This window comes from Nothobranchius furzeri, chromosome 16 (assembly GCF_043380555.1).
Source record: "Nothobranchius furzeri strain GRZ-AD chromosome 16, NfurGRZ-RIMD1, whole genome shotgun sequence".
NCBI classification, from domain to species: Eukaryota; Metazoa; Chordata; class Actinopteri; order Cyprinodontiformes; family Nothobranchiidae; genus Nothobranchius; species Nothobranchius furzeri.
In genome coordinates, this window is record NC_091756.1 from 30395082 (window position 1) to 30418483 (window position 23402).

Consider the following 23402-nt stretch of genomic DNA (forward strand, 5'->3'; position numbering starts at 1 on the left):
TCAGGCTATTAAAGCTAAGTTTAATTGTTTGGCCTCCAGAGATTTTTCCATATACGGTTGAGTTCTGCTAAGCAAGGCAGAGGGAATGTCTAGAGCAGCCTATATTTTTTCAATCTTAGATATTCCCAAATCCATTTGCTCCCAACTTGATAAAATTCTTTATAATTTTATATGGAAAAACAAGCCTGACAAGGTAAAAAGATCTGTTCTCTCAAATCCAGTGGCTGAAGGGGGCCTTAATGCACTAACCTTTACCTCATTTAACCAAACTATAAAAATCAATTGGATTAAAAGATTCATTAAAAGCCCTAATAGCATGTGGAATATTGTCCCAGATAATCTATTTAATGCTGTTGGTGGACTTAACTTTCTGTTGATATGTCCTTTCTCAGTAGGAAAACTCCCAGTTAAATTAAGTAATTTTCATAAACAAGCTTTATTATGTTGGAATCTTATCTTTAAACACAATTTCTCACCTCACAATTGTATTATTTGGAACAATACATATATTGTAAACAAAAATAAAACACTCTTTCTACACAATTGGTCATTAAATAATGTAAACACTGTGAATAATCTACTAAATACTACTGGTGAAACATTATCCCATTAAGACTTCTTAGAAAAATATAATATTAATACTTCACAAGAAGAGTATAACATAGTAATTAAATCCATCCCTGCTTGTATTTTCTCTTTAGCACAGACCATACAATCAAACATTATCTTATCTGCAGCAGTCAGACCTCCAACTATTTCTGGGATTCCAATGACAGATAAGAAATGTAATAATTCTGTTATTAGAAAAGCAATTGATCCTGTCTCAACCCCGATATGTAAACATCGATGGACTTTGATGAATACAAAACTCTGGAACAGGATCTTTCTGCTACCTCACCAATATATCATTGTGAATAAGATAAAAGAAGTTTTATTCAAAATTGTTCCTAGATATTACCCGTCAAAAGCAAACATCTGTATTTTTTTTCCAAATGTTTCTGACATCTGTACTTTTTGTGGTTATAAGGGAGCAACTATTGAACATGTTTTTGTTGATTGCTTTCATGTAACTTTGTTTTGGTTCCATTTACAAAGATACATTTCCAGAAAGTTACAAAAAATGTTTCTTTAAGCAAATATGAAATACTTCTTATTGTTACTAGCCCTCATTTATCATCCAATGAAAAATGCATAATTAACTTAGTCATTATTTTAGCAAAATATTATTTACATAAAATGATTTTTCAGAAAAGTATCCCCTCCTTCTATAATTTCAGAATTACAGACCTTATGAAATATTGGAACAGCATTGAAAAATTAAAAAAGAAGAACAATAAACTAACAAAGACCATCAACTTATTTCATCATTTCAACTTAGACACAGCAGACCCCTAAGTGTTATGTTTCTAAGTTATTAATGTTTTTGTCAGTTTTTTGTTTATTTCTTGTTTTTTTTTGTTTAATAGTTTCCTAATGTTGCATGTATGTTATTGCAATTGTAAACAACTGTAAAATGTGATCCATGGATATATTGAATGTATTTTCTGAATGTATTGACAAGTTAATAAAACCTGTTTAAAAAAAAGTTGGCAAAGAGAGGAAGTGACGTAACATTCGCGCATGCGTGGTACGGATCGGGTTTCATGTACGGATCGGGCAGTGACACCTACAGCGGCTGCAGCCTGGTGCTCTTGGTTGGAGTCAGTTTGCAGCCAGGTCCTACCGTGCGCGAGACTCTGGCACTGTCCGGGTTGAGCACTAATCGCTCCTGCTGCAGGGTTTATCCGCCGCTGGTTGCTATTGTGGTTTTATTTTCGTGGTCGGATCGGAAACAATTGTGTGTTCTTTCCTCAGTTCTGGAGGTAGCAGTGTTGAGACGGCCTAGCTGTTTACTAGCATCGCGAGACTCCTCGTTGCTGCAGATGGATGGATGGTACAGTCAGTATTTATTCATTGTTCCTGTTGGAAATCTTACGTTGTCATTTGAATCTGCTTTGCTGCTGTTGCACCAAAATGTCCCCCCTTAAGGGAAATAAAGGGAATTTTCTATTCTAGGTTCACTAAATTCGTTCTGAAAGATCAGCCGCAGAAACTTGAGCAGGAGCTTTCACGTTTAAGGAAAATAAGCATCAGGAAAATGTAAAAATACTGTTTTGAATCCCCGCGATCAGCTGGACCTATACTGGGTTTGAGTATCTTTATTTTCCAATCAAATGTGATGAAGTTAATGATAGTTCTCATGTTGTTAAATCATTTCGCTTCTTCCAATGTGTCTAGCTTACCATCAAACGTATGAGCCCATCCCTGGGCCTCGAGATCCACTATCCAGCATTATGTTTTATATGTTCCTTGTTTCAACACATCTGACTTGAATCAGTGATGATTAACAGGCTGCTGCAGAGCCCGATGGGCTGCTGAGAAGGTCATTCAGTCTCTGAATCAGCAGAGAAACGTATTTAACATGCTGGGTAGGGAATCTTGAGCACATGGCATCACATTGGTTGGCTTGACGTGGACTGGAGACATGTGGCGCTGTCTGTGGCAAGCCAAAGGTGACAAAAAGTGTGCTTCCTAAACATGCATAAAAGGGAGCCACGGCTGTCAGACTTTGTTATTGGTTAAGTCTGTTTCTGAAGAGAAGGCAGCACCACATCATGATCAAACTCGCCTCTCTAACTGCAGAAGGGGAGCTCCAGATAAAAGTTCTACAAAGCTATGGCCTCAAATCTATATTGCGATATAATCTGAAGCATTTGCGGTAACGATATATATTGCAATATATTTTTCTCTGTTTATATATGTCAAAATGACATGCTTTTAAATATCCTCATGTGGCAAATATATGCCGCTTGAGGCATATAGGCCTCCTCCTCCGCCCACTCCATGCTTGCAGTCACGGCCATTCTGTTGTCCCAATGTCAGCAGGGCACACATCTTAGTGACGTCATGTGTTATCGCGGTATTGCGATATAGCCAAAAACTCTATCATTACCCAATTTTATATTGTTTCTACCTTCTATCGTTTATATTGCCCACCCCTAGTTTGTAGCTCATGAAAAGAAATTGATTACTAGATTTTGAGTGAAAGCCTCCTCCTGTCAGCAAGGGCATTGAAGATGGCTGGGTCGTTCAGCAAGACACCTGATCCCAAACACACCACCCAGGTAACAGGTGTGGCTTTGTAAGAAGTATTTTAAGGTCCTGGCCGCCTCAATCATCAAATGTTTGTAGAAATATTCCTAAATTCCTTCCTGTCAACGGAATTTAGAATTTTTGTACAAACAGTCAAAATCCTGATTTATGAAACATGTGTACGCATGTTCCTCCGCACTTTTCTGATGATAAATCCCACCTGTGTTTACTCAGGTTCTCGTGTCCGTTTTCAGTCATTTACATAAACTCAATTAACCATATTTGGTCATGCTACATCCTCAGCTCTTAAGGGGATTCCCTTCATTCTACCCAGAAAAAAAAGAACATTTTGTTGCGAGATAGACACTGGCTGCTGAAATGCAAAAGAACCAAACAAATTGCAAAGGTTATAAACGCGGTCAGGACAGAGGAGAGGTTAATATATATATATATATATATATATATATATATGTATATATATATATTAGCTTTTGCAAAATGGGCAAAAGCTCACCATAGGTCGGACTTTATTTCGTGGAGTCGGCTAGTGTGGGGGTGTGTATATAAGGCTAATGACGCTTACATAAAAGACAGTGCTAGTTGATCATTACCTGCAGTAATAACAGGAGAGGACGTGCAAACGTCGCTGCTGTGGCTGTGTTGAAATTCGCTAGTCTGGAGCGGGGCACAAACACGATACGCATTTTAAGTAGTGATGCAACGATATGAAATTTTTGGGCTGATGCCGATATTAAGATCACTGTTATGGCTGATAAATGATTTTAGCCGATACCGATATACTGACATTAATGCTTCTAAAATCAGCAGATTTTTTATAGAATGAAAATTATTAAAGCCGAATTTACATTATTATGTACACACACCACACACATTCATGGTTCTGAGAGGATTTCATTCACTGTTCGCATGACTCAACAATTACACATCACCCCCTGACCCTCTGAAACAGGCAAACAAATGGAGACAAGATGGAAAAAATATTGATTGTTAATATTGGCCGGTTTTATTTATCGAACCGATACTGAGATGTTAAAAAATGACTAACATTGGCCGATACCGATATTGATGCCGATATATAGTCCATCCCTAAAAATTATATGAAAAAATCTACAGAACCCGTAGCTTGGCTTGGTGTAAAAAATGTTAAACACAGGATTTTCATAAATAAGTTAACATAAAGAAAAAGGATCATGCTGTTTGTTTGCTGTTTAGGTAATGTGGAAGAATTAAGGTAAAGAAGATTCTGCTTCATGTAAACATAAAGGTGATGTTTTTGTGTTTCGGTGTTTCCTTTAGACGTTCAGCAGATGGTGTTTAATAAAGAAGCAGCTCCTGAAGAACTGAAGCTTGGTGTGAGTCCAATGGACCTGGAGACCCTCAACGTGAAGGAGGAAGAAGAGCCCCTTCAGGAGATGATTGAGACCACCAGTACTTCCCTCAATGCTGTTTCTTGTCAGTATGAGGAAGATGAAGGCAAAGTTCTGTTGTCACAGTTCGATCAGCACCAGGCTGCAGACGATGATCTTCCAACCAGCAGCTTCAACCAAAAGAAAAGAGAAGGTGGTGGAGAGGACAGTGGAGGAGCAAAATGTACCAGCAAGCCAGATCCAAATCCTTTTGAAGATGATTCCAACTCGTCAGAGTCTGAAAGCAGTGAGAATGAAGATGACCAGGATGGGAACATATGTGACTGTCAGCTGAAATCCTTGTCAGACTCTGAGCCAGAAACTGAAGACAGTGAAAAAGAATGGAATGAGAACGAGTCTTCTGAGTCAGATGTTAAGGCTGTGAACAAATCTTTAAGCTGCCTTGAGTGTGGTAAACCTGTTCTCCACAAAGGGTCCCTCCAGAAACATATGAGAGGTATAAGTGCCTCAGCAGCGAGGTCTTCAAACTGCCAGCGCAATAAGTCTTATGGTTGTGTTGAGTGTGGATTTTCTTTTAACGATAAATCCATATTTAAAAGTCACATGAGAGTCCACACAGATCAGAAACCATTTGCTTGTGTTGTTTGTGGACACAGATTTAGGTATAAGACACATTTGATTGGTCACATGAGAGTCCACAGTGAACAAAAACCTTTTATGTGTGATGTTTGTGGACAAGAATTTAGTGAACACACTAATTTCAACACACACATGCGAGCCCACAATGAACAAAAAGCCTTTATGTGTGATGTTTGTGGACAAAGATTTAGCCATAAGGGACAATTGATCAGTCACACTAGAGTCCACACAGGAGAGAAACCTTTTTTTTGTGAGTTCTGTGGAAAAGGATTTAGCCATAAAGCACATTTGATAAGTCATATTAGAGTCCACACAGGACAGAAACCATTTCCCTGCAAGCTCTGTGGGCAAAGGTTTACCAAAAAGCAAACTTTGAACATACACATGAGAGTCCACACAGGACAGAAACCGTATACTTGTAAACTCTGTGGACAAAGATTTAGCCAAAGGTCCAGTTTAAACAATCACATGGTAGTCCACACAGCGCAGAAGCCATATAATTGTGAGTTCTGTGGACAAAGATTTGGCCTTAAGCGAGGTTTAAACAGACACATGAAAATCCACACAGGACAAAAACCTTTTGTGTGTAATGTTTGTGGAAAAAGTTGTAACCAAAAAGCAAATCTAAACACTCACATGAGAGTTCACACAGGACAGAAGCCTTTTGTGTGTGACGTTTGTGGAGAGGGGTTCAGGCATAAAGTAAGTTTAAACGCACACAAAAGAGTCCACACAGGACAAAACACAGATTTAACTACAAGGGTTTAATTTTCACATTCTAGATTTCAGTCTTGAAACTTTGGTGGCAGTTCTTGCCCTATAGGTTAGGGGTGCTCAATCCTGGTCCTGCAGGACCACTATCAAGCATGTTTTAGTTGTTTTCTTGCTACAGCACACTTCATTCAATAGTTAAATTGTGCAGTCAGCAGTTGATCAAGCTCTGCAGATGTCTGTTAAACACAGATTCAAATCAGGTGCGCTGTAGCATGTAAGTAAACATTCTGTAATTTCCCATATTCATGTGTGGCAAATGCTCAGCCTAAGGGGATGGGTGGACGTTCCCAAAAAGAGCTGTTTTCTTACAGTGACAAAGCCCTAAAATGGCTCATTTTGGAATGTACTGATATGGTGAAGAAAAGAGCTTGTGAGATCACTTTTGGTGAGGAATTGTAAATTTTGTGTCTATACTATCATCTCTAGCTCAGGCGGTAGAGCAGGTTGTGATTGATCCTGGCTCTTGGTAGACAACTTACCTATTGTGTTTTCAGGCCAATAGGTCATTGTTTGGATTTAAGCAATTCCAATTCCTTGTTTTGATTCCTATTGATTCCAATTCATTCAAGAGGCAGGGTCCAAAAACGTCATGGTTTAAATGAGCCAGCTAACCATAGGTTTTAGTTGACTAAATAGTTTGAACTTTCACATGAATTTTGATTCTATGAACCATAACATCACCTTAATTTAGCAACATGTATTAAAAAAGCAAATAAAAATGCAGCACAATCGGTGTGATCATTTCTGACTACAACTCACAACCATAGTATGGGGACTGAAGCTTCTATACCCAGAAAAATCCAGCTGTTTTCAGTGAAACTCTCGGTCCAGCTGGGCTGGTGCTAGCCATTTGGTTGCCTTGAACACAAATGCTTTTCTATTCTATTCTGTTGCAACTATGAAAAGCACTAAATAACCTTTAAAACCGATCAATAAATATATTGTTTTTTAATCATTTTATTATTTTTAGTTTGTCTGTTTTCTTACAATTTTTGGCGCATTTTCTGTTCTACAAGCTTCAATCTTGCTTTTCGTTCCGGTAAGCTAGTGTTCCGTGACGGAAGAAAAAAAAAGACGGAACTTCCGTCCGAGAAGTAACTGCGTAATGTTTACTGTTGTTTTACTTTAAGGTTGAGAAAAGGAGCAGAGGCACTAATTGAAACTGGTTACACCCACCTCAAACATCACAGTAAATGTTAATGTTGACAACGTGGAGCCAGCAGGCCAAACAGCGACTGGATGCAGCAGAGGGAGAAATTCGGGAGCCACAGACGGAAAATGAGCAACAGAGGAAAAAGTCCCCACGACCAGCTGGACATGTCAGGTTTGTATAATTTTATTTTTCCAATCAAATGATTAAGTTAGTGGTTGCTAAATACTTTAGCTTCTTCTTGTGTGTCCGTAACTTAGCATAAAACGTAATCTTTTGTTTGGGATTTAGTTTAAAATACAAATTGAAGGTTAAGCTGAAGCTAATATTTTTGATAGCTCCGAAAGCTCAGCTGAATCAAAACAGTTCAAACACAGATAGGGTTGCCAACTCCCTGAAAAATAAATAAGGGACACCTCGCGGGCAGGGCCGGCCGCTCCAGGCCACCCTTCCCAGCGTGGTGATTTTTTGCTCTTTTTTTGTGTGTGGGTGTGAAAGGATTTTTTTTTTTTTACTATTTGACTTGAAGTTGGTTTAAGAAGATGCATATTCTTTGTGATATGAAAACATGGGAAACAAATGATCATTTAGCCATTTATTTATGGCGTGAAATTACAAAATTATTATAAGTAACAAAGGTATTTTTCTTAAACAGAAAACTGTCATGCTCAACTTTTTGTGCAAAATGACAAAAAAAGGTAGGTCTCTTTCTTAAACGGTAGCCTGTTATGCTTTACTTTTTAGAATATAAATAACTCTCTTTAAAACAACTCTGTTCTGCTTAACTTAAAATTGTATAAATTAATAGAAAACAACAGAAAGAGCAACGCTGTAACTGCACATTGAGTGCAATTAGAAAAGTGCAAACAGAAAGTCTGTGGAGAAGCTGTAAACATATTTGTGCCTCAAAGGCCTTGACTGTAGCCTACGGTTGAAGTAAAAAAAAAAAGTCCAAACTCATGAACTCAAAAGCTCAATGCTACATTATGTGAAAACAGACTATTTTCTCCATTTGTATTTCTTTTGAGATCTTGCTGCATTTAGGAGTTGTCTTTCAGTACTGCAGAGTAAAACTCTGAGCAAAACATGTCACAATTTAGAGTGACAATGAGCTCACATCTAATTATTTCAGTAGAACATTTGTTCCGCACATCAGTCCACTTATTCTTCATGAGAGAGAAAATCCTCTCTGCCAATCCAGTGGAAGATGGGATGCTGAGTACAAACGATACAACAGGCTGGATGTTGGAGAGGTCAGCTGCCTGAAGAATTTCTATACACTTCTCTGCTGTTCCCTTGGACTGCCACTTTTCCTTCTCCTGAGGTCCTTTGGTGAGGGGCTCCAGAAGGCTGGTTGCAGTGACACACTCGTCATAAAGCTCATCCATAGAGATGTTTAACCTGCCAATGGAGATAAGAAGTAAACCTGGGTTATAAGCACCACATAGAACACTTACAGTGGTAAATAAATGGAAAACATTTATTGTATATTTATTACATTGTATAGCTTTTATACAATACAATAGTTCACTTTATTTATTATGTATTTATCCATCCTTTTAGTTTAAAATTATCCAAACAACATATAAACCAAGACAAGGCTACATCGAAACTAAACACCCAAGTTAAAAAAAATAGAAAAACTAATGACAAAACAGAAACAGACAACAAAAATAATAAAAATAATAGTAAACAAGCCCCAACACAGTGTTTTTTTTTCTTCATATAAATACCTTCACTTTAACCAGAGGGTTTAAAAAAGCAATGTTTACTTACCATATCTGCTTCTGCCGTGGCCTTGTGGACGACAAACTGATCGAGGGTTCCCCGTAATTTCACGTCCTTTATGTTTTTCATGTGGCTACTACTAGAAGCATGTTGCTTGAGGTCAGTGAGTCCACCATGCCCTTTGGAAAAACTGCGCCGGTACACGGTGCAGTGCGCTTTATAGGTGTTCTCGCGCAGTTTTTCCAGCCAGGAATTTTCCTTTTCCCATTCCTCCCTGTATTTTTGAAGCCTTTTTTCTTCTTTCTCGGAGGGGTACTGTCGTCCGAGACTTGTACAGCAGTGTCGGCGTTAGTTTCCCGGTTGGCCGTGCTGTTTGCTGTCGTCTGTTTTCTTCCGGTATCTTCTCCCCAAGCGACCGTTCCTCGACCAATGAAATAAGCGGTAATCTGTATCATCATATTCGTGTGTAAGCATGCGGCCAGTTCATTGGTCACAGAGCAGGCGAAGGGCTGGCTTTCAAACAAAGCGTTAATTCCGGTAATAGACTACAGACTAATTTTGATCCATACTATATTACGGGACAAAGTGCGTCCCTTTTGAGTTCAATACGGGACGTGCACTTGTGTTTCTAAATACGGGACGATTCCGTTTTTCAAGGGACGGTTGGCAACCCTAAACACAGATGAGGTCCTACAGGTACCGTGATGCTGCCTTACTCACTGCGGAAGAGGTCACGTTCGGGAAGATGCTCATGATTAGAATAGAATCGATTTTATTCGTGAAGAATCAATAATTCATTGGTTCCGAAGGCTAAGCTGGTCGATTCTCGGGTCAGAACCTAGAATCAAACAGGGTGAAGCTGCTTTTCGCTACTATGCTGCACACAGATGGTCAGCTTCCAGCCCTGGTTAAATTATTGTTTCTTATGCTGCACCTTCTGTACTGTAACTGCTCACTCTGTACCTTTGTTCTTTTCTGATTCGTAAATTTTAAATTAGTTTGTGTATTTCATTTGACCTAAATTTACTTGTGTATTTCAGTTGTGCTGTCAGGTCATTAGAAATGTGTATTGGTGAAATTCTGGCAATGCGTTATCATGATATATTGTGATACATTCAGTCAGATGACATTATCGATTTTTTTAGACTGAATTTATTATAGGAAAATTCAATAAACAGTCCAAACTGATACTTAACATTTTCAACGTGAGGCATCTGAACCATTGTAAAGGGATTATTTACATTTCAGTGGTAGAAACAAAACCCACTGCACAATGCTGCCAACTAGTGGTCAGCGTTCGAATTGCACCAAAATAAAAGCAAAGACAAAAATATTGAGAGGGTGCTCGCTGCAGAACTACAAAGGCGGAGCTGCACCATAAGGTGGAGCTGCACCAGAGTCAGCCCCGCCCATTCACGCAAACTCAGCCTAGCCCACTGACTTCCGTTTTTGTTTTCAACTTTATCGCAAACTGACCTGACCCACATGAATTACGGCTGTTACTAGTTTACAATTGTTAATGCTATGTTCTATGCTCCAATTAAACAAGATAAATATAACTTGCTACATGACAAAGTCTGAATATATCCCGAAATAAAAAGGTTTCTCTTAGCGAATATCTGCCCACAGCCGCTCTAATAAAACTCCTGTACAACAGCATGTACCACCACCATGTGGGTTCTGTTAGTCCAGTGGCAAGGTCGTCGGAGTTAAGTTTTGCTTTCCCCTCAGCTGATGTTGGTTCGATTCTCGGTGGGGTCGGCAACAATCTTTAGCCAGCTGAAACATTTAATTTGTTCATATTTTAGTTGTAATGTTCATTTTCAGCAAAATATTTATGTCTCTACAAGTTCTTTGAATTTGGTCGTTCCTAAACAGCATTTTAGTTGAAACTCTGCTCACAGATGGACTCACACTGGCTAAATAAACGAATGAATAAATAAAAAAACACATTAGTCATTATATGTTAAACGGCATACCAATAAATTGTTGTAAACATAGTACTGGCAAGTGTAGCTAGAAATGAGGAAAATAGATTATAGGATATTTCCACTGCTGGGAGGCGAACCCGCGCAAAACTGCATGTCAACCTGACACCATTACCACTACACCACCACATCTGATAAAAATCAGGCGGCGTTACATTTTATTATGCTATCTGGTGTGTCTTTGGAGATGGGATGTATGGTTTATTGGCGGTGTCTCAGTAGAAGTCATTTCAGAAATAATTTGTCAGAAAATTCACAGAATATCCAGATTTGAGAACCAAAACCAGACCCGCTTCGGGGGAGGAGACCAAATTGAAGCTGAGATGGGAAGAAAATGCATGAATGAGGCCAAAAATGGCTTTGGCGTGTTTCTTATGAGGAAATGACAATATAACATGATTAAAAGTTCCAAAAGTTAGATTTTTAATTATATGGAACCTTTACAAAAACTGTTCAATTCACTTCTCAACTCCGTCCTCAATCTCGCATTTTTTAGCTATAACACCCTCTTTGGTTCCAGAATGCTATAAAGCCTGACAACTGGAAGGAATTGGACTGACTCTGATAGAATGGGTGGGGCTGATTCTGGAATGGGCGGGGCTGACTCTGGTGCAGCTCCACCTTCTGGTGCAGCTCCGCCTTTGTGGTTCTGCAGCGAGCACCACTTGCAAATATTTGCATGTAAATTCTCCCAAAAATTTGATACAGCTTTTGAGTATCAATTTAATATTGCATGAAATAATATCACGATATATTGCCATATCGATATTTTCTTACATCCCTAATGTTCATGCTATTCTTGTTAATGGAAAGCACATTGAATTGCCTCTGTGTATGAAATGTGCTGTACAAATAAAGCTGCCTTAACCTGGTGTAAACATAAAGGTAATGTTTTTGTGTTTCAGTGTTCCCTGTAGATGTTCAGCAGATGATGTTGAATAAAGAAGCAGCTCCTGAAGAACTAAGTCCTGGTGTGAGCCAGATGGACCTGGAGACCCTCAACATTAAGAAGGAAGAGGAGGATCCACTTAATGAGATGATGGAGTCATGTGCCACCAGCATTTCATCCACTGCAGGTTCTTGTCTGTGTGAGGAGGATGAAGACAAAGTTCTGTCACAGTTCAATCAGCACCAGGCTACTGACCGAGATCTTCCAACCAGCAGCTGTCCTGACCAGATAAAAGCTGTAAATGGTGAAGAGGACTGTGGAGGAGCAAAATGTACCAGAAATCCAGATATAAATTTTTATGGAGATGATTCCAACTCTTCAGAGATGAAAATGATTGAGAATAAAGATGACCAGGATGGGAACATATGTGACTGTCAGCTGAAATCCTTGTCAGACTCTGAGCCAGAAACTGAAGACAGTGAACAAGAATGGAATGAGAGCGAGTCTTCTGAGTCAGATGTTAAGGCTGTGAACAAATCCTTTAGCTGCCCTGAGTGTGGTAAACGTATTTTCCACAAAGGGTCTCTCTATAAACACGTGAGAGTTTCAAGTCCTTCAGCAAAAAGTTCTTCAAGCTGTTGGTGCAATGAGAAAAGTGTTGGAGTGGAACAAAATGTAGACTTGTGCAAGAAAGCCCAGGCAGAACTATCATTTAGTTGTGATCACTGTGGATTTTCTTTTAACGATAAATCAAAAATTAACTGTCACACGAGAGGACACGCGGGTCAGAAACCATTTGCTTGTGATGTTTGTGGACAAAGATTTAGGTTTAAGGCACATTTGATCGGTCATATGAAAGTTCACCCAGGTCAGAAACCACTTGCTGCTGATGTTCGTGGACAACCGTTTAGTGAAAACTCAAATTTAAACGTGCAATTCTACACTAAACAAAAAACATTTATGTGTGATGTTTGTGGAAAAGGATTTAACTGTATGCCACATTTGATTGTTCACATGAGAGGACACACAGGACAGAAACCTTTTTCTTGTGAGTGCTGTGGACAAAGATTTAGCCAAAAGTCAGTTTTAATAAGTCACATGAGAGTCCACACAGGACAAAAACCTTTTGTTTGTGAACTCTGTGGACAAAGATTTAGCCAAACATCAAGTTTAAACAGACATGTACGAGTCCACACCGGACAGAAACCGTTTGACTGTAAGGTCTGTGGACAAAAATTTAACCTTAAGGCAATTTTAAACAGACACATAAATGTCCACACGGGACAAAAACCTTTTGTGTGCGATGTTTGTGGGAAAGGATTCAGCCAAAAGACTAATTTAAACACTCACATGAGAGTCCACACAGGACTGAAACCTTTTGTGTGTGATGTTTGTGGAGACAGGTTCAGGCATAAGGTCAGTTTAAACACACACGTGAGAGTCCACACAGGAAACAAAACAGATTTAACTACAAGGGTTCCTACTGGTACAACTTAATGTTCACATTCTAGATTTCAGTTTTGTACCTCTGGTGGCAGTCCTTTCTCCTAGATCAATCCTGGATCTGGAGTGCGATTGTCTAGCACGTTTTAATTGTTTGCCTTCTCCAACACACTTGATTCATCATTAAATCACCTGTTTGGCAGTTCATCAAGCTCTGCAATAGTCTACCAATTGCCTACTGATAAAAATCAGGTGTGATGGAGCAGTGAAGAAACTAAAACATTGGCCCAATCTCAATACTCGCACTGCGCCCTGCGGTCTTCAGCAAAGTGCACTTAGAGAAAGTGCACAGTAGGCTTCGAGTGTGTAGTACACAAGTGTGCAGGTAATTGCTGAATTGAGACAGGGAGCATTGCGTCATCGATCGTAACGCATGCTGTGATGTTGGTCGCTGTGAAACCTTTTTTTAAAAACCTTTATTAACAAGTTTAAAACAAACAAAGCAATTAATTGAAATAAATTTAACTTCATTGCTGCTTTGTCTAAAACATTCAGAGCACCAACTAATCAGATTCAGATTTCAGATTTATTGGCCAAGTAAAATTACATTTACAAGGAATTTGTATTCGGTAGATGTTCGCTCTCTAAAACATACAACAACCATAATAAATGAGAATAAAAATACCTAAAAACACATAAGAACATGTATACCCACACACATGTTCATTTACGCACACACCTATACAGGTGCTGGCCAGTAAATTAGAATATCATCAAAAGGTTGAAAATATTTCAGTAATTCCATTCAAAACGTGAAACTTGTACATTATATTCATGCAATGCACACAGACCAATGTATTTCCAATGTTCATTACATTTAAATTTGATATTCATAAGTGACAACTAATGAAAACTCCAAATTTGGTATCTCAAAAAATTAGAATATTCTGAAAAGGCTGAATATAGAAGACACCTGCTGCCACTCTAATCAGCTGATTTACTCAAAACACCTGCAAAGGCCTTTAAAAGGTCCCTCAGTCTTGTTTTGAAGGCACCACAATCATGGGGAAGACTTCTGACTTAACAGCTGTCCAAAAGACAATCATTGACACCTTGCACAAGGAGGGCAAGACACAAAAGGTGATTGCTAAAGAAGCTGGCTGTTCGCAGAGCTCTGTGTCCAAGCACATTAACAGACAGGCGAAGGGACGGAAAAAATGTGGTAGAAAAAAGTGTACAAGCTCTAGGGATAACCGCACCCTGCAGAGAATTGTGACGACAAACCCATTCAAAAATGTGGGGGAGATCCACAAAGAGTGGACTGCAGCTGGAGTCAGCGCTTCAAGAACCACCACGAGGAGACTCATGAAAGACATGGGATTCAGGTGTCGCATTCCGTGTGTCAAGCCACTCTTGAACAAGAAACAGCGCAAGAAGCGTCTCGCCTGGGCCAAGGACAAAAGGGACTGGACTGATGCTGAGTGGTCCAAAGTTATGTTTTCTGATGAAAGCAAGTTCTGCATTTCCTTTGGAAATCAAGGACCCAGAGTCTGGAGGAAGAGCGGAGAAGCACAGAATCCACGTTGCATGAGGTCCAGTGTAAAGTTTCCACCGTCAGTGATGGTGTGGGGTGCCATGTCATCTGCCGGTGTTGGCCCACTCTGTTTCCTGAGGTCCAGGGTCAATGCAGCCGTCTACCAGGAAGTTTTAGAGCACTTCATGCTTCCTGCTGCTGACCAACTTTATGGGGATGCAGACTTCACCTTTCAACAGGACTTGGCACCTGCACACAGTGCCAAAACCACCAGCACCTGGTTCAAGGACCATGGTATCCCTGTCCTTGATTGGCCAGCAAACTCGCCTGACCTTAACCCCATAGAAAATCTATGGGGTATTGTGAAGCGGAGGATGCAATACGCTAGACCCAACAATGCAGAGGAGCTGAAGACGACTATCAGAGCAACCTGGGCTCTCATAACACCTGAGCAGTGCCACAGACTGATCGAGTCCATGCCACGCCGCATTACTGCAGTTATTGAGGCAAAAGGAGCCCCGACTAAGTATTGAGTGCTATACATGCACATTCTTTTCATGTTCATTCTTTTCAGTTGGCCAACATTAGAGAAACAAACATTTTTTCATTGGCCTTTAGAATATTCTAATTTTCTGAGATACCAGATTTGATGTTTTCATTGGTTGTCACCTATAAATATCAAAATTAAACGTAATAAACATCGGAAATACATTGGTCTGTGTGCATTGCATGAATATAATGTACAAGTTTCACGTTTTGAATGGAATTACTGAAATATTTTCAACCTTTTGATGATATTCTAATTTACTGGCCAGCACCTGTATACATATATACAACCCCCCCCCCCCCCCCACACACACACACACACACACATATCCATAAGCATACTGATTAAGTATTAAAAACTATAGTAAAAGGATGGTAAAAGAATCTACAGATTCAGGAGAGAAATGGCTGAAGGAAAGAAACTGTTCTTGTGTCTGGTGGTTTTTGTGTACAGTGATCTATAGCGTCTGCCAGATGGGAGGAGATGGAAGAGAGTAGATGCAGGATGTGTGGCATCTTGGACAATATTCACTGCCTTTTTCCTGGTCCTGCTGATGTACAGTTCCTGGACAGAGGGCAGTTGGGCACCAATGATTTTTCCTGCTGTTTTAATAATATGCTGTAGTCTGCATTTGTCCATTTTTGTGGCTGACCCAAACCAGACAGTGATGGATGAGCAAAGTATGGATTCGACTGCAGCAGTGTAGAAGATGATCAGCAGCTCTTGTGGTAGGCCGTACTTCCTTAGTTGCCGTAAGAAATACATCCTCTGCTGAGCCTTTTTGAGGATGGAGTTGATGTTTGTTTCCCACTTCAGATCCCTGGAAATGATAGTTCCCAAGAACTTGAATGAGTCCACCATTGACACTGGGCTGTTGGATATTGTGAGGGGGGGCAGCACTGTGGGAAGCTTCCTAAAATCCACGACCATCTCCACAGTATTAAGGGTGTTAAGCTCAAGATTGTGCTGACTACACCAGACCACCAGCCTCTCAACTTCTCACTGATAAGCAGACTCATCACCATCCTGGATGAGCCCAATGACAGTGGTGTCATCTGCAAATTTCAGGATTTTTACAGCTGAGTCATTAGAGGTGCAGTCATTGGTGTACAATGAAAAGAGCAGTGGAGAAAGGACACACCCCTGTGGTGTACCGGTGCTAATCGTCCTAAAATGAACTAATTTCATTAGAAAATACATATTTTCAGAAAATGAACTTGAGCCTTTTTTCCTGCAGCAATGACTTGTGGGTAATTCTCTGGCCCGTGATCCGCATCTCTGCGGACTTGGGTGAAGTGCAGATTAAGGGTGCAATGGGGACGTGGTCAACTTCTGCACTTGAGAATGGAGACACCCTACACACTCACACCCCTGGCCCGGAACGCGCAATTGAAGGGTGCAAGTGCGAGTATTGGGATTAGACCATGCTATAGTTCCCCATTCTCGTGTGGTAAACACCCAACCTATTAGGATGGGTGGGCAGGCCCAGCAACAGCTTGGAGTGACAGAGCCCTGAAACGGCTCATTGTTGAAGAAAAATGTCTGCTCCTTTAAAGTCATAATAATTATAGCATTTGTTTTATGACAAATGTACCACTGGTTCAAAAATAAAAAACGTGATCGGTATCAAAGGTCTGGTTGGAAATTTAGCATGTGATTTTGCTAATTAGACAATAAAACAATGAATAATGGAAAAAAGAAGTTGGGATTAAACAGCCTTTTAGTGAACCAAAGAAAAAAAGGGTAAAATAAGACGTATCAGGGCAAGATTTTCCCCTCCATAGTTCCCATTGTCCGGTCTCAATCCTGGATCTTCTTTACTCCTGTGAATTTCAAGACATTTGTCTCATGAATATAAACTTGAAACTATCTTCAAGCCCTGTTGATATATTTTCTTAATCTCTTTGGTTTTAAATAGAATAATTCCGATCCCGCGTTTTTGCTCCAGATGTGAGTCTGATTTGTTTGATTTTGAGTAGCTGCCTGGGCCTATTGCTAATCAGATATGTCAGCAAAGCATTTAAGTAAGAAAAATGAAAAACCAGCCAAGTTTTTCCTTCATATGATTTATTATGTATGTATTTCTTTCTGTAATTTGCTTAGTTTATCTGCCAAAAAACACTCGTTTATGAAGTACGTTGATAAGAAACATGTTAATATTATGAATTTTTAAAAGTAGGCTTGGTCGCTCATATTTTTAATCTCTTACATTCTCACCATGCAGCTGTATTGAGTGATGATGCATCGTCCTGCAGCTGGGCGGGCATGCAGCACCAGAGTTGGTAGGCTCACTTTTCTCTGCACAACACTGGTAGCTACCACAGCAACGCAGCTCAACAGACTGAAACTTTGTCGTTTGTCTGCATTTTTTCTCTGTTTATAGTATATCTTTCAATGTCAAGTAGCTTCGTGTTTTTGTCAGTTGCTGCAGTAAATGACGAGTATTTATTTTGAACTAGGACTAATGGAGACAGGTGATTCGCTGTGGCGCCAACACCTAAAAGGAAAAGCCACAAGAGAAAGAAGTTTGTTTTAAAGGCGGCAAATCAGATTCAAAGTGTGAATGCAGCTCTACCTTTTCCGATTCATTAATGCCCAGTTTGCAAAATCTGGTTTAATCTGAACATTTCCATCTGATTCAGATTATTTGAAAATCACATGATCAGGATGGAGCATCCCCACTTCTAAAGGTAGGTCTCGGACCTAATCAGCCTTTGTATTGTGGATTGTATTAATCTATTCCTCCAATATGGCTCTGTCCCCTCCATTTTCAAACATACTGTTGTTGAACATATCCTTAAAAAAATTAAGTTTGATCTGCTCTCAGCCTACAAATTACAGGCCCATTTCTAAATTGCCCATAAAGTTAGAATACGGAACGTTTTAATAAAAAGCTATATTTTAAAAATAATACCTTGACAGGGCACTCAGACGTGTGCAGAGTGAGTGTACAATTTCTCCTTTTAAAGCTATATTTCGGCAAGACAAGGCTGGGACTGTGTAAAGCAGCTGATTCTGAGCCCAGAAGATGTTCTAACAGTAAATAATGTTGTAAAATAAACTTATTAATAGAAATGAGTCCTTGTCCCGTATGGTTTATCTCTGAACATGGTGCTGGTCCTGGAACGTGAACCAACATCCCAGCAGCTGGAAAATTAAACCTCTTGTTGCAATACCACCTCTGAACACCAGAGCTCGCCAGATTGTCCGTTTTCTATAGTCACCATTTAATCTCAAGTTTTTGTAGCCGATCAACTGATAACTTTTCTGGAAATACACAACAATTTTGGTAGTTTTAAATCTGACTTTTGTAAAATGCATTCAACAGAAATGGCTCTGCTTAAAGTTTCTAGTGCACTTCATGATGGCTGGAGACACAGGGGAATTTAGTCTATTTATGGCAGTGTGAGCGTCCTGTCACAGTGTCCCGAGTGATGAGGCGCCCTGGCTACTTGGCCAAGGGGATTTCCCTTTGGCTGACTGGTCAGTACCAGGCCCCCACAATGCGGGACAGAAATTGAGGCCAATGCAGAAGTGAACTAAATTGCAGTTCCACCCTCATCCGCTGGGGGCTGGTGTCAGAAGCGAGCAAATCCTCATTGACTCCCATGTTAAAAATACCAATTTCACAGCAGAAATAAACATGTTTACAGCCTGGTACCAAAACAAGTTTTTGGTTTAATAGATCTAGTGTACACTCATGACAACTCTGAGGGGGGTGCATTTTTTCTCACTTTTCTGTTTAAGTGTATTAAAAGTCGAAAATTCTGTATCATTAATGAGCATCAGACCCACGTGACCGCAGAGCTAGCTCCGGGGAAAGGCCTCAGTAGAGCCTCGGTCTGGCCTGGAAACTTCCGCGATTTTTAGTCTCTGAACTTAGACCAGTAGTTGTAGCGTTTGTGCATTCTTTTTTTACCATACCATACCGACTTTAAATACCATGCCGTTTTTAAATGTGCTTTATAAATAAAGCACATTTAAAAACAGCATGGCAGCCGACCAAAGTGCTGTACAGAATAAAAAGTAAAAACACAATATAAAACAATACACGGTCAACAATAAAATACACAACAAAGTAGATAATCACGGTCACATAGTAAAATAATAAAAGTCAGGGATTTAAAAATACCTGGTCGTAAAAGTGAGCCTTAAGTAGCGACTTGAAACAGAGGAGGGATGGTGCCAGCCTCACTGACAGAGGAAGAGCATTCCAGAGTGTCAGAGCAGCATAGACAAAAGCACGCTGCCTCCGCGTTTTGTATTTCATTGTTGGAACGCGAAGCAGCAGGCAATCAGCAGATCTCAACGCCCGGTTTGGCACATAACAAGTCACAAGATCAGACAGGTAATCCGGAGCCAGACCATTCAGGGCCTTAAAACCAAAAACCAGGATTTTAAACTTGACTCTGAAGTTTACAGGTAGCCAGTGGAGCCGCACCAGTACAGGTGTGATATGGTCTCTTCTAGGGGTGTTTGTTAAAAACCTGGCTGCCGCGTTTTGCACAACCTGAAGCCTGTTAAGAGCGGAGGCAGGTAAACCAATTAAAATGGAATTTGCGTAATCCAATCGGGAGATGATAAAAGCATGAATTACAGACTCCAGGCTTGCTTTTTGGATATTTTTTGTGCAATTGTTGGACAAAATGACTTGCTGTGGCATTAATTGCATCACAACATGCCCTATAGGTTAACTGTTGTACGTCGCTTTGGATAAAAGCGTCTGCCAAATGAATAAACATAAACATAAACATAATAGAGCGTCCAAGGAGTCTCCACTTCATTTTTTTCAGTAAGTAAAATTATATTTATGTATTTTAGGTCACTGCCGAGCTGAGCTTAGATTTTAACATGTTTAACCATGAAATTTAAATGTAATAGGGTAAAACCCAGTGCATTTAACATAACGCTGCATTTTAGGAAATGGGTTGAAATATAACATGTTGGTGGAGCTGGGTTCCGACTATCGGCTTGTGGAGCTCTCGGGAGACCGATGTTTTCCACCCGGTTCTCCCCCCCCCTGCAGCTCAGCGCATCTCTGTCTGATCGCGGCTGCTTCTGCTGCGGGGGCTGCTGGCTTGTGGAGCTCTGGGATGGAAACCAATGTTTTCCACCCGGTTCTCCCCAGCGGCAGCTCTGCGCATCTCAGATCGCAGCAGCGCTTGTCTGCTGTGCGGCTGCCGGCTTGTGGAGCTCAGGGGACCTCTGTGTTCCACCCGGTTTTACCCAGCGGTCAGCCCGGCGCATCTCTGACTCAGAAGCTCTGGTGTTGTGCAAAATTAACTCCGGTTGTAGCTAGGTTGCTACCTCCGTTAGCTTAGCTCCCACCTCCACGTTAGCTTTGGGTTAGCTTGTAGCTAGTTCGACCGGGTGTCATTAGTTGATCCCAGCCTTAAAGCCCACCCTCAGCTCCACCTCTCTTCCATTTTGTGGAATTGTCTGGGCTTGACGGAACCTGTGACACGGTCAAAATGGCGGTGGTGGCCACCTCCCATTTCCCCTCAAAATTGTGTTATTGGAGCCTATGGAAATGAATTGTCCAGTATATATGTCGATGGTTAGTGCACGTGACTCTCACCCGGGAGTCTAGGGATCGAATCCTGCCTGGGCCCTCATTTCTCCACCTTGTCACGTATTGTTAGATCTTTCTGCAGCTTGTTGATCACCACCTTAACAGATTTTGTGACTCAGTGAGAATCTTGTTCACGAGTGAGGGAAAACTGGAGCGTGAGATCGATAGGCGGATTGGTGCTGCATCTGCAGTGATGCGGGCGTTGTACCGGTCTGTCGTGGTGAAGAGAGAGCTGAGTCAGAAGGCGAAGCTCTCAATTTACCGGTTGATCTACGTTCCTACCCTCACCTATGGTCATGAGCTTTGGGTAGTGACCGAAAGAACAAGATTGCGGATACAAGCGGCCGAAATGTGTTTTCTCCGAGGAGTGGCTGGGAGTGGCTTAGAGATAGGGTGAGAAGCGCGGTCATTCGGAAGGGGCTCGGAGTAGACCCGCTGCTCCTCCACATCGAGACCTTGAGGTGGCTCGGGCATCAGTGAGGCTGGTGAGGTTTTCCGGGCACGTCCAACCGCGAGGAGACCTAAAGGTAGACCCAGGACACGGTGGAGGGACTATGTGTCTCATCTGGAGGGGAACGCCTTGGGATTCCCCCGGAGGAGCTGGCCCAAGTGACTGGGGAGAGGGAAGTCTGGGCCTCTCGACTTAGGCTACTGCCCCCGTGACCCGACTCCGGATAAGCGGATGAAAATGGATGGATGGACTAACTCTCTAGTTTATAACAACAAATTCTTTTATAGCCAGATTTCACAATTTCTCTCAGATCCAAAGAACGGTTGCTACAACATCTAGCTTCATCACAACACCTCACATCTAGCATACCACAACCATTATTCATATCTTGTCATGTATCATTAGTTTAGAAAAAATAATCAAATTCATTTTATAAACTATATACTGACTCTGTCTGAATTAATATGAAGTGTGTTTATGGTCCCTGAATAAACAAAGAACCCTAGAATCTTCTGATTAAAATTTTAAAGATCAGTCAGGTTTATACTTCATATTTGTATGGAATATCACATCTTATTGGTCATAATTAAAATGCATTAATTGCTACAACTGTTGCTAACCGCTTAAACATTCTCCCTCTCCTGATAATAACATTTTACCTTCTTTGACATTGAATGTGCTACTACTAGTTTACCCGTTTAATTATAGATTCACTAGGATAAATACAATAATGTTTATCTCTCACCAAATAGAATATTTACTAAGAAATCACAATATACCCATAGAAACATTACTTGGTATATATGTTGTGTGTGTGTGTGTGTTCGTGTATGCGCTCTGTCTTTTCGATCCCCAGTGAGTCGTGGAGGATGGCTGCTTATACTGAGCCAGGATTCTCTGGAGGTTTCTTCCTGTTAAAAGGGAGTTTTCCTCTCCACTGTCACTGCATGCTTGCTTAGTATGAGGATTGCATAAAGTCACTGACACTAGTCAGTGACTTTATGCAATTTGCTGGGTTCCTTATATAGGAAACGTTTTTCTGATTGGCTTAATGAACTTACCTGTATACGAATGTTTACTGTGTGAAGTGCCTTGAGACGACCCTTGTCCTGATTTGGCGCTATTTAAATAAACTGAATTGAACTGAAAAATAGAAAAATAAATTGTAATCTTTGTCTCCTTATATTTTCTCATTCTTGCTTATTTTGTGTTCTGCAGATCAAGTTCATATGAGAGTTCCTCTCAGGCTGAAAGTAACTTTAATAAAGTTCCCTTTAAAGACTCTGAATCCTCTGGTTTTTGAATCTGACTTGCCACGTGGATCTCAGCAGATGGAAAGGAAAGTGAAGTTCTGCTTAAATATAAAACAATACTGACCTTTTTATGTGGAACTCTTCAGCATGAATCTGAGTTGTTTATTGTCTGCTTTAATGTTTTCATGACCGTGTCCCTTTTGACACTTCACACCCCTGAGCTAAAAGCTCCATCTGTGGTGTAAACTCATGGAGAAGTGTTTTACAGTTTTATGCAAATGATTGAGTTGTTGCTCTGTGTTCCTGTTGCCCTCACGGAACTGGGAAAAGGGTTTTCCTTCACTCTGCTCCTTCTTCGTGAAACAGGTTGCAAGAAGACTAAATAAACTGAGTTCATTTCCTTGAAAACATTAAAATCCACATCTAGAGCCCTTGAGTCAGACTCCCTGTATTGTAACAGCGTTTTGATTCATTCGTCTGTGTCTGCATTTATTTCATTAAATGATACATCAATAGATGTCTTGCCGTTGTTGATTTGATCAGTTTTAATTTGTTACTGTGCCGCATTTTGGTGGCATGCCTGGGGCAGCAGTAGCTCAGGTGGTAGAGCGGGTTGCCTCATGATCGGCTCCAGCTCCCGCCAGGGGTATCCTGCTGTTGTGTCCTTGGGCAAGACACTTCACCCAACTTGCCTGTGTTAGTGGTGGTCAGAGGGGCCGACGTCGCCAAATGGCAGCCTCGCCTCTGTCAGACCTCCCCAGGGCGGCTGTGGCCATCACTAGCAGTGTGTGAATATGAGAGTGTGTGAAAGTGTCTTTGGATGTCTTGAAAAGCGCTATATAAGTTCAGTGCATTATTATTATTATTATTATTATTATTATAGATGGCTTACACAGGAAAAAAGACCAAAACTG

General features: G+C 40.6%; 2 protein-coding genes across 4 annotated transcripts; both read left to right on the forward strand.

The window, feature by feature from the left end:
- The first annotated feature begins 1618 nt into the window (after window positions 1-1618).
- On the forward strand, window positions 1619-6662 carry LOC107388113 (gastrula zinc finger protein XlCGF57.1). Of its 3 annotated transcripts, none has more exons than XM_015963500.3 (2): window positions 1619-1938; window positions 4450-6662. In XM_015963500.3, exons 1-2 carry the CDS (start codon window positions 1644-1646, stop codon window positions 5925-5927), a joined length of 1773 nt encoding a protein of 590 aa, XP_015818986.1. In that variant the 5' UTR covers window positions 1619-1643; the 3' UTR covers window positions 5928-6662. The 3 variants fall into 3 exon arrangements, with proteins under 3 accessions (XP_015818986.1, XP_015818987.1, XP_015818988.1); XM_015963501.3 differs by having other exon boundaries at window positions 1745-1933; XM_015963502.3 differs by lacking the exon at window positions 1619-1938 and adding an exon at window positions 3026-3164.
- Window positions 6663-7030: 368 nt separating this feature from the next.
- LOC107388114 (gastrula zinc finger protein XlCGF57.1) lies at window positions 7031-13413 on the forward strand. The gene is made up of 2 exons (XM_015963503.3): window positions 7031-7257; window positions 11705-13413. Exons 1-2 carry the CDS (start codon window positions 7173-7175, stop codon window positions 13183-13185), a joined length of 1566 nt encoding a protein of 521 aa, XP_015818989.1. The 5' UTR covers window positions 7031-7172; the 3' UTR covers window positions 13186-13413.
- Window positions 13414-23402: the final 9989 nt, after the last annotated feature.

Excerpts from the sequence above, each read along its gene's own strand:
- LOC107388113 (XM_015963500.3), top strand. The coding sequence starts at position 1,644 with ATGTACGGATCGGGCAGTGACACCTACAGCGGCTGCAGCCTGGTGCTC. Across the intron at positions 1,939-4,449 it reads GCAGATGGATGGATGGTACA|ACGTTCAGCAGATGGTGTTT; the intron begins GTCAGTATTTAT and ends TGTTTCCTTTAG.
- LOC107388114 (XM_015963503.3), top strand. The coding sequence starts at position 7,173 with ATGCAGCAGAGGGAGAAATTCGGGAGCCACAGACGGAAAATGAGCAAC. Across the intron at positions 7,258-11,704 it reads CGACCAGCTGGACATGTCAG|TGTTCCCTGTAGATGTTCAG; the intron begins GTTTGTATAATT and ends TTTGTGTTTCAG.